The sequence below is a fragment of the Malus domestica genome, chromosome 12 (genome assembly GCF_042453785.1).
Source record: "Malus domestica chromosome 12, GDT2T_hap1".
NCBI classification, from domain to species: Eukaryota; Viridiplantae; Streptophyta; class Magnoliopsida; order Rosales; family Rosaceae; genus Malus; species Malus domestica.
Window position 1 is genome coordinate 19,094,780 of NC_091672.1, and position 10,116 is coordinate 19,104,895.

A 10,116-nucleotide genomic window follows, 5' to 3' on the forward strand; every position below is an offset into this window, starting at 1 on the left:
CCAGAGAAGATACCACATCTGCCTGAGGAACAGATAGGGCAAGTGAGAAGGATACAAGGAAGCATGTGGAGACAAGCGTAACAGCACACGTGCCGATACATCCACTACTATGTCAAAAGCAAAAGTATCCCATATCAGCAGGGTCGAACGTACTCTAGATTTGATGGACTTGTTTTGACCCTCAAATTCTTCAGTCGGCCTTATACTCTGGAGGAAACCAGAAAACCCTCCAGCCCAGTTCAAGAATAAGCCTGTGGAAAGTTACTTCTTTAAAAGCAAAAGTATCCCATATCATCTCTTCTCATTTTTCTTCTCTTTATCCTTCATGCTGCCTGTAAGATAGGGAGAATGTGAACAATCAGCCGGAGCTCTGATTGCTTACCTTGTCTGTCACCTCTTTCAGCAGATCCCCTAGCTCGGCGACTTGGGAGACTCCTACTACATGGTTTGTATCGCGCTTGACCAAGCCTGAAACTACAAGTAAGCTTCAAGTGAAATTGATACATTACCTTGTGCATCTCCACCAGTTACAGATACCACCCATGGATGGAGGAAGAGTACTTCCAGAGAAGATGCCACATCTACCTATGAGACAGATAAGGCAAGTCAAGATGATACCACACTCCGGTACTTAGAAGTTTCGTGGTTACGAGATCATTCTCCCACAATATTTCCTAATGTCATTTGTACTAAATCATTCACTTGTACTCACTAAATGAGAGCTTGAACCTATGTACTTGTGTAAACCCTTCACAATTAATGAGAACTCCTCTATTCCGTGGACGTAGCCAATCTGGGTGAACCACGTACATCTTGTGTTTGCTTTCCTATTTCTATCCATTTATATACTTATTCACACTAATGATCGGAGCAATCTAGCGAAGATCACAAAAAGTGACCGTTTTCGCTACCTAGGATCTATCTTGCAAGAGAACGGAGAATTAGCTGGAGATCTCAACCATAGAATACAAGTTGGATGGATGAAGTGTAAGAATGCATCCGGCGTGTTGTGTGACCGTCGTAGGCCACTGAAGTTCAAGGGAAAATTTTATGGGACGGCAATAAGGTCAGCGATGTTGTATGGCACAGAATGTTGGGCGGTGAAGCATCAACACGTACACAAATTGGGTGTAGCGGAGATGAGGATGCTTCGTGGGATGTATGGGTACACGAGAAAGGATAAGATTGAGAATGAGGATATCCGAGGTAAAGTAGGAGTAGCCAAAATTGAAGGAAATATGAGAGAAAATCGGTTCCAGTGGTTTGGACATGTGCAAAGAAAGCCTACTGACGCTCCGGTTCGAAAATGTGACTACGGACAGAGGTTCAGGGCCGAAAGGGTAGAAGAAGACCTAGGAAAACTTTGGAAGAGACCCTAAGAAAAGATTTGAGTACTTGGATCTAACGGAGGACATGACACAAAACCGAGCGCAATGGCGTTCTAGGATTCATATAGCCGACTCCACTTAGTGGGAAAAGGCTTTGTTGTTGTTGTTGAAGAGCAAAAGCGTGATTGGATATGAGATTTTCTAAATTCCTCCTAAATTAAGCTCATTTAGGGAACACATTGGATATGCTTTGTTCTTAATACATTGTGACTCGCCACTCAGTACTATAGTCTAATGATATTTATCTTCACTTGAAAGTAAGAAGCATTAGATTTGAATATCGTAGATGACAAATTCGATACCAAATTAAATTACCCATTGTCAGATTTAACCAAACTCCCCCTTCTCTTAGTATAAAAACACCTATGTACCTAAAGATAACATAAAAAATAGAAGTAAATTGTGACTCTTAACTGCATTGGATATTAAGGGTTCCAACCCGCAAACTGGCTATTCTATCCTAAATATGCTCGTCGGACCAACGGCAAACTGGCTATACAACCAGGAGTCACAAAACCAACTAATCACAACAAAGCAAAAGCAACCAAATCATAACAAGCAGTAATATAACCAAATGACCATAACATGATCAGAGCGAAGCATAGCGGAAAAGTAACAAAAATATTACACTGCCCAGTGCACGTTATAGAAAATCTCCAACCAGATCAAATGGAGGAATAACAAATCAAAACTTGCTTGTTCAATAAACTCATTTCCCATAAACTTCTCATCCATGACTAAAAGTAAACAAAAGGCACAGATAAACACCACAGCAAAATAGACTAACAAAAGCAATGTCTTATAGGAGTTTAAAGCAATAAACTAAATCACTGGGCAACCCCGAGCCACTTCGTGAAGTTGTCGAACTCGGTGTAATCGCTGTCAGAGATCATGGTTTTGTACCAAGCCTTTCCAGCTGCCTTGATGGCGGTAGCCTCCTCCTGTACAAAATAAAATTCAACAAGTATATTAGCACACAAGCCTACAATCGTATACAAGTAAACAAGACTCCCACAAGTATTAGACAAAATAAACAGATATTCTACGTTAGCATACATGATCAAACAAAATCTTGGTATATGTAAACTTCACATGAACAAACATTGCTTTTACGAAATAGGATTCACATAAGAGCGACAAAGACACAAAACATTGCTTTTACAGTAGCACGCTTAAACATCTTTACAACACAATTACATGTACTATTTAAAGTAGAATTAGCTTTTTAACGTTATCACATTTCAAGTATAATTAGACACCAGATAACAACAATTACTAATGCAGGCACATCATTTTGCAATCAAATCATCCTGTAAAATCCTCTAAAACACAAAACTGAGTGAACCAATCAATCATATTTAATAATTATCCTCACAACGAAACCAACAATTATGTTTAACAATCATATTTCATAAAGGACAAGTAACATATCATCAAAAGGAATTCAAATAGAAACAAGCTGGATCGATTACCTTAGTAATGGGCTTTCTTTTCTTGTCAAGCTTCTCCTTCTTAGCCTTCACGCGCTGCTCCTCAGCCAAAAGAGACATTCTCCTTGCGGTTTTAGCATAAGGATTCAACTTTAGCAAAGTGTTCAGGTTTTTGAGAGGGTTCTTTTTCATCGGAGCCCTCTTGGCATCCTTCTTGATAGGCCTGACGACTGACTGAACCTCATCAGAATTTATGATCCTAGCCAAGTCAGCATTCAACATCTTCGACCTCGGCAGCACGTATCCCTTCTTCTTCTCCGAGAGCTTGTCAAACGACCCGTAAATCGAGTCGAGCTTCTCGAAAGCGGACTTGGTCCAGATCACAAACCGACCCAAATGCCCACCAGGAGCGAGCTTCAGCAGGTTGAGCCTCTCCACATTGATAATCTCGACACCGGGGAGGTTCCTGAAAGCCTTCACCAGCTTAGCCCCTTCAGTTCCGTACACAATCAGAGGTCCCTTGCGGTTGATGTACCTCCTGTTCCTCATCTTACCCTTTCCAGGGCGAATCGCGTGGCTGTCCTTTGCCTTCTCGGCGTCGGCGTAAGCCCCAATCTGCTTCAGAAGCTTCAGAGCAGCCGAAGTCTTCTCCACGCCCTCAGCCGAGTCGCTGACAACAAGAGGAAGCTCCGGAACGGTCTCGATTTTGTGACCGCGGGCCATGACCAGAGAGGGAACGGCAGAAGCCGCAATCGCCGAAACGATGGCGTATCGCTTCTGGTTCACGTTGATCCTTCGGTGCCAGCGGCGCCAGATCTTGGTGGGAGCGAACATGCGCCCGCCACGGCACATGTTTCCGAAGGCTCCCTGCCCGGCGCGGTGGGTCCCGCCACCGGGAACACGAGGGATACGCGAGACGGCGCGTCCAGTTCCCCAGGACTCGGCTGAGGTCTGGTGACCGGCCTTCTTGGAAACCGCGTAGGGCTGGCGGCTGTTGTTCGACATTTGGGAGTGGACGGCTGTGACGACGTCGGGGCGGATCGGCACCTTCATGACGTCGGGTAAGGCGACGGTCTGGCACTGATCGGTGGCCATGTCGCCGTCAAGGGTTTGGACAGTGACGAGGGGGCGAGCGGCGGCGGCCATTTCTAAGAGTGCGTGGAGTGTGAGAGATGCGGTGTGAGGGTTTAGGGTTGTGACAAATGAGTTTAAACTTGATTTTATACCTAAAATGTTTTGGGCCGTAGGGTTTTTTCAGGGTTGGACGCCCCTTTTTCTTTTTTTCTTTTTTGTTCTAATTTTTTGGTAATTTCGAAAATAAAATTAAGGTAATTTGAATTTCTTACATATTTTTTTGGGTCAATAAATTATATTCTTACATTCAATTCTGTATTCTTCTTATTTTGTGAAATGCTAAAAAATTGTTGAATATTATCAATTTTTGTTAAAAAAATAAATAATTTTCTTTGAAGTTATAGCATATAATGGGCCAGATCAGGTAGGCTAGAGCAGTTGGGCCTCATAATGTTTGTGGGCCTTGTGACATATGATAGGAAAAATAAGAAAATTGTAGCAATGGTCTATCAACTAAAAATTCAAAATCATTGGTCCCTTAACTCAACAAAATGTATAGCTATGGTCATTTTCGTCAACTTCACTAAAACTTCTATTAAAATAAGTCACATGCCACGCACGTGAAATCAGAATTAAGGGGCAAATATGGGAAACTAATTGTTGAAATGGTCCTTCCAACTTTAATACAATTGAAGAAATGGTCCCTTAACCTTAATCCAATTGCAGCAATGGTTTTACAACTTTAACTCAATTGTAGCAATGATTCTTCCAACATGACTCGTTTTGACGAAAGTCCTGACGAATCTGACGAAATTGATCATGACTGCACATTTTGAGGAGTTCAAGGACCATTAGTCATGAATTTTTAGTTGATGAACTATTGCTCCAATTTGGTTAAAATTGAGGAACCATTGCTACAATTTCCTCTATAAACAAACACAATTTGAAATAAAAAAAAAATTAAATAACCCTGTTATTTTCTTGATGAGGTCTTGATATTGAAAATATTGACCAAAGGCATTCTTAATGTTGAAATGACCATTTGATTGATATGATATTACCTCTAATGCATTAGGGATTTTGAAGAGAATGCGACACTGGAGAAGATCAATGGTACCATTATTTTGATACAACGATGTTGAAGGGGAAGGAATTTAACTCAAGACATCACGTCAGACTGATAAATGCTATTAGCGAGCTCAGCTTCAAGAATTTGGATTCTCCGTTGTCGTAGTTAAATTTGTTTGAGGCACAAGATGCAAACCTATTGTTGTTGCCTTAACAGAAAACGTAAAGAGAAGAGAGAAAGAAAGAAGAGAAAACTACAACTAAGCACATGTTACACGATATGCATACTTGTCTGGAAGGCCTGGACAAAACCGGGGATACGAATAAATCATCCATTGAGGCCACCAGACAATTTAGATCCTTTTGCACAGCTTGAAAACCAGTTCAAATGTTTCTTCCTTTCAGAATCCTCTAACGCTGTATGCATTGTGTCTGCAGAACTACATTCCTAACATCGGATTTGGCATTTTCTGTTCTAGAACCACTACACTTTTGCTCCAAAACACACACCAGTCAGCGGGTGTAACTACGAAGAAGTTCATCATGACAGAGGGTTATTCAGCTTCGCGGCGACGATTCCTGCAGCTACTGTTTTCGTAGGACATCATGTGATACCAGGACCTTCCTCTGAACCAAAATACACATGATTAATTAGTCAAAATTAAAGAAAATCACAAGTTTTAAAAAAGACTAAAATCTTAAGGAATAAGGCAAACCAAATGAGAAGTTGGGACATTTGATGAATAAAGAGAGGATGCTGATAGGCTTCATTAAGAGTTAATCGAACTCTCAAGATTTGGAAGTGTTTTCTCAGGAAGAACAGCTCACGAAAAGTTCAATTTTTTTTTTGTCATGCATGTAAAGTTTTATTGAAACTTCTAATTTGAGCATTTTCAGAGTCATCTTTCACCAGTCTCTTTATTTTACGCATCATTTTTCTCTAAGATAGCATGTGAAATTTATAGTTAAGGTCACACTCATTACTGATAGCAGCACTATTTGATTCTCATAACAAATTTAAACATGAGAAAAGAGATCCAGTTCAGGGAGATCGAAACTCTGTTGTTACGATAACAAAGAGAATACATCAGCAATCCAAAAGCTAGCAAATGCGTAAACTAGCAAAACTGGAATTTTTTTTCTTGTCGTAATGTAAACATAACTAGTTAAATGGGTAATTTTTGTGAAAGAAAAACAATATCCACATTGCTTTTTATACCTAAATCTAGAAGGAGATTGGAATTGACAAGGATAACTGAGAAACAATAGAAACGTATGCCTAACTGCGAAGAAAAGTTACATCACACGACACTACGATTGTAATAGCACAAAATAGTAAGAATTACCATTGGCTCAAAGTCCGGACTGGACAAGTTGAAGCTGAGATTCCTCATTAACAACAGAACCTGCAGAAATAACAAAATTTAACTACAGGCGCATTGATTCGTAGTAACTATTCTCATCCCACTGTTACTTGTTAATATTAGAAACCGTCAAGAAACAAATTGCTAAAAGCGATGTAATTTCATTCAACTCACAGTTTCAAAATTAATGGGATTCATTTCCCTGAGTTTCTGAGCATGACCTTTTGTTTCTGGATCAAAAACACTCCCGATGAAGCTATAAACTTCGGCAAAATCAGGGAGACCTGCAAAATAGTAAAACATATACATATATCATGAATGTTCCACCATAAATTTTCTTGAAACTCAAAGTCGAGAACAGATATAGTCAGCAGTTGCAGTCTGATGATCACCATGATGCCCAGGAGCTTGTTTCCCTTGATTTGGTATCTCGGAACTTGGCAGGGGGCCACTAAGACTGCATGTGTTAATCCTTGATAACCCCTTTGATCCAATGTCAGCTGAATCAGTTACGCCGAACCCCATAATAAGCGCTGGAAAGTTCTCGACAAAGCTATTCTGCCGTAAGCATATCAAGCAAAACAACTAGAAAAATAGAATATACCTTCAGTTCCATGAAGATTAGTAAATTCTTCATGTGACAACAGAATTTGGTCGGATGCAGGGTTTGTCAAAATGGAAGTTTCATCCCAAGGAGAATAGGTAGATGCAATTGCGTTCATTGAAGAAGGATAAGCAATGGATGCTTGCAACGGAAGTAAACCTGCCAATTCCGATATTGAACAATTAAAAGTGAAAACAATTAAGGTTTAAGCTTTAGAAAGACACAATGCCACTATCTTTTAACAATGGAGAACCATTTTTGGAGGCCTTTTGCGGGTAAGGATGAGCAGCCTTGCGCTTTGGCCGCGGAGGAGGCACGTGTGCTGTTGTCCCGCTCTTTTGAACTTTCAAGAAGTACTTCTGGGCGTGACTCCTAATCTGCAAGACCCCAATCTCATAAACCCCCAATTCATACTAACTTCAAACTAAAAAGCAGAAAAAACACTTGGTCCAAACCTGAATAACCGTTTTCGAACCTACAAAATCTTCGATTTTCTTCCAGTCTCTATCAAACCTGAAAATCCCACCGGAACTTCAATAACACTAAACATCAAATGACAAAATCTACAGTTTTACACATTAAAATCTCCCATTACATTACTCTGTTCACGATTCTAAAAAATAAAGTGAGAACAAAATTGGAGCAAAAGAATATTAAAGTTCAGAAATTTGGAAAATTCAAATAAAACCCACAACGCAAAACAAGAAGTTAAAGCACACCACAACAACAGCTACACAAAAAGCAATTAAAGCCAATAAGCAATCAAGTAAACTGAAACAGAAATAGGCAGGTGGTGGACTGCCGTGGTGGATAAGGCTTTCATCTTCAACCCACTACGTCCGGGTTCAAACCCTCCTTTTCCCGTAGTTTTGATGAACTTAGTGTAGATTATCCAACCGTTTGTCGGAAAAAACAAAGAAAACAGAATTGAATGCTTGAAAGTAAAAAGACAACGAATAGAGGAAGAACTGACAGTTGAAGAGCTTCGAGGAACTTGTCGTGCTCTTCGTCGGTCCAGCTTTCTCTGGACTTGGTGATGGTGTATGGCTTCCGGACCTTCTTCCCCGACCCGTCTGAGGACGGCTTCAACACCGTGCCCATTGACGATTGGGGGTTGGTGGAGGCAGTGGAGTTCATGTGACTGAATGAATGAATGTGCATGTGAGAGAGAGAGAGAGAGAGAGAGAGAGAGTTTGTGGCGCGCGGGGGTTCTGAGGGACTGTGTGTTCCAAAATGCGTGGTGGTGGCATGCGAGTGAATTGAGGCCGCCCAATTATTTGGTCACCGTCTTCTCTTCTTCCTCCACTCAATTAATCGTCCCGCGTCTTTGCTTTTACAAGTTTTTACTGCGGGGACAAGTATATAGCACTGGTTTGAAACTTCCTCGGTACACCTTTTTGGTCTTTACGGCACCATCACTGTCACGTGTTAGTTATCTATTGATAGACAATAATACAGGTACGCCGTGTTACCAATCTATACACGTTATAACACGCGTATTTTGTCTATGATACGTAAATTAAATAATATTACATGATTGTGTGTAACAGTCACGTACGAAAAATTTCCAACTTTACTAAAGATTTTACTTCTATAAGAAATGCCACAAGTGATGGGGACAATAAGCGTTATACAAATGAAATTGTATACAAACTCTTATTTTTATCCAATCGGGTTGACATGAACGTCATTAGTACTATAATCTAGTGGTAAGTAAGAGGTCTTATAAGTTCAACTCATGCAAATGGCAAGTTCTATATTAAATTATATTAGCTCCCATTGTATGGTTTATTCCAAACTTCCACATGTTTAAATATCATTATATATGGGAAAATTAGATTCACATCATTCTTTTTGTTATTCCATTGATTAAAATCCTATTCATTTTCAATTTTTGATCAAGGTCCTTAGGTATTAATAACATCATTAATTATTTGAATAATAAAATATTTTTATTTTTAAATATATTCCTTTAATGATAAAAATGTTACAATTAGTATATTTATATTTATGGCTAAAATTTTTATCATATATTTTTATTTTTAGTTTGTACCTATTTTTAATTTGCAAATATTTTTTAATTTGTACCAATTTTCTTTTCATTTTTAATTTGTACCCATATATTAGTTTCTTTTTGTGCCCATATTTTTTTAAAGTTTTATTTGCGTTTGTACCCATGTGTATACCGTCACGTGACATTTAATCAATGATAGAAAAATTACATATGGTATATTTATATTTTATTCCTAAACTTTGTATCATATATTTATATTTTTAGTTTGTACCCACTTTTAATTTGCAACATTTTTTTTTTAATTTGTAGTATTTTCTTTTTAGTTTTATTTTGTACCCATGTATTAATTTCTTTTAGCGCCTATATTTTTAAAAATTCATTTGTATTCATAATTTATAATCTTTTATATGTACCCTAATTTATTTCTAATGTAGCCATTCTTCTTTATTAATGTACCACTTTGTTATATGTGAAATGTACCAATTTGTTTGTAAAATGTACCAATTTTTTTAACACTATGGATACATTATTTTGCTATTTATTATTTATTATTTTTACATAGTTTTTATCCATTTATTCAATCAAAATGTTTGAATTTTTTTATTGTAAACATTTTTAATAGTATTATAATGAGGGATTTTAAACTTATAGGATTATAAATCTAATAAAATATCAAACAATTAATGTCAAAACTATAAAACTATAAATATTAATAGTAATATAATGAGGTGTACAAAGTCAAGGGACCTTGATCAAACTTTGAATATTATTAAGATTTTAATCAAAGAATGTTGAGGATTAGAGATCGCATCCAAAATATCTCTATTTTTTATATTTTATTACAAGCGGTAATTTACACTAATCAATACTAAAATCAAAAGGGTCATCATTTGCAAAAATATAGAAGGCAAATTCCACCAAAGGGTTCTATTATATGGTACCAGAGCAAGGCATCATAGCGGGTATGACAGCGAGCTTAGCATGAGTTATGACTTCACGATTACGAATGGAATCAAGTCTGGGCAAATGATCAGATGGTTTGAAAACTAATAATAACCAAAGAAAATGGTAGGCTCTACATACTTAGCTTAATCAAATTAGTTAGAGCATTGTGCTCAATCTCTTTACACTAAATTCGAATCTTTCTGCGTATTGATTAGTTAAATAAGTTTAG

The 10,116-nt window shown here is 38.1% G+C and overlaps 2 protein-coding genes across 4 annotated transcripts; both read right to left on the reverse strand.

Moving 5' to 3' along the window:
- Window positions 1–2,080: 2,080 nt before the first annotated feature.
- On the reverse strand, window positions 2,081–4,058 carry LOC103413736 (large ribosomal subunit protein uL4-like). The gene is made up of 2 exons (XM_008352176.4): window positions 2,861–4,058; window positions 2,081–2,329 (listed from the first exon to the last, which is right to left on the reverse strand). Exons 1-2 carry the CDS (start codon window positions 3,962–3,964, stop codon window positions 2,216–2,218), a joined length of 1,218 nt encoding a protein of 405 aa, XP_008350398.2. The 5' UTR covers window positions 3,965–4,058; the 3' UTR covers window positions 2,081–2,215.
- Window positions 4,059–5,094: 1,036 nt separating this feature from the next.
- LOC103450146 (protein REVEILLE 8) lies at window positions 5,095–8,336 on the reverse strand. Of its 3 annotated transcripts, none has more exons than XM_070809560.1 (8): window positions 7,902–8,334; window positions 7,384–7,441; window positions 7,182–7,305; window positions 6,929–7,087; window positions 6,717–6,824; window positions 6,546–6,608; window positions 6,307–6,366; window positions 5,095–5,587 (listed from the first exon to the last, which is right to left on the reverse strand). In XM_070809560.1, exons 1-7 carry the CDS (start codon window positions 8,087–8,089, stop codon window positions 6,314–6,316), a joined length of 753 nt encoding a protein of 250 aa, XP_070665661.1. In that variant the 5' UTR covers window positions 8,090–8,334; the 3' UTR covers window positions 5,095–5,587; window positions 6,307–6,313. The 3 variants fall into 3 exon arrangements, with proteins under 3 accessions (XP_070665661.1, XP_008387678.2, XP_070665662.1); XM_008389456.4 differs by having other exon boundaries at window positions 6,499–6,608; XM_070809561.1 differs by lacking the exon at window positions 6,717–6,824 and having other exon boundaries at window positions 6,499–6,608; window positions 7,902–8,336.
- Window positions 8,337–10,116: the final 1,780 nt, after the last annotated feature.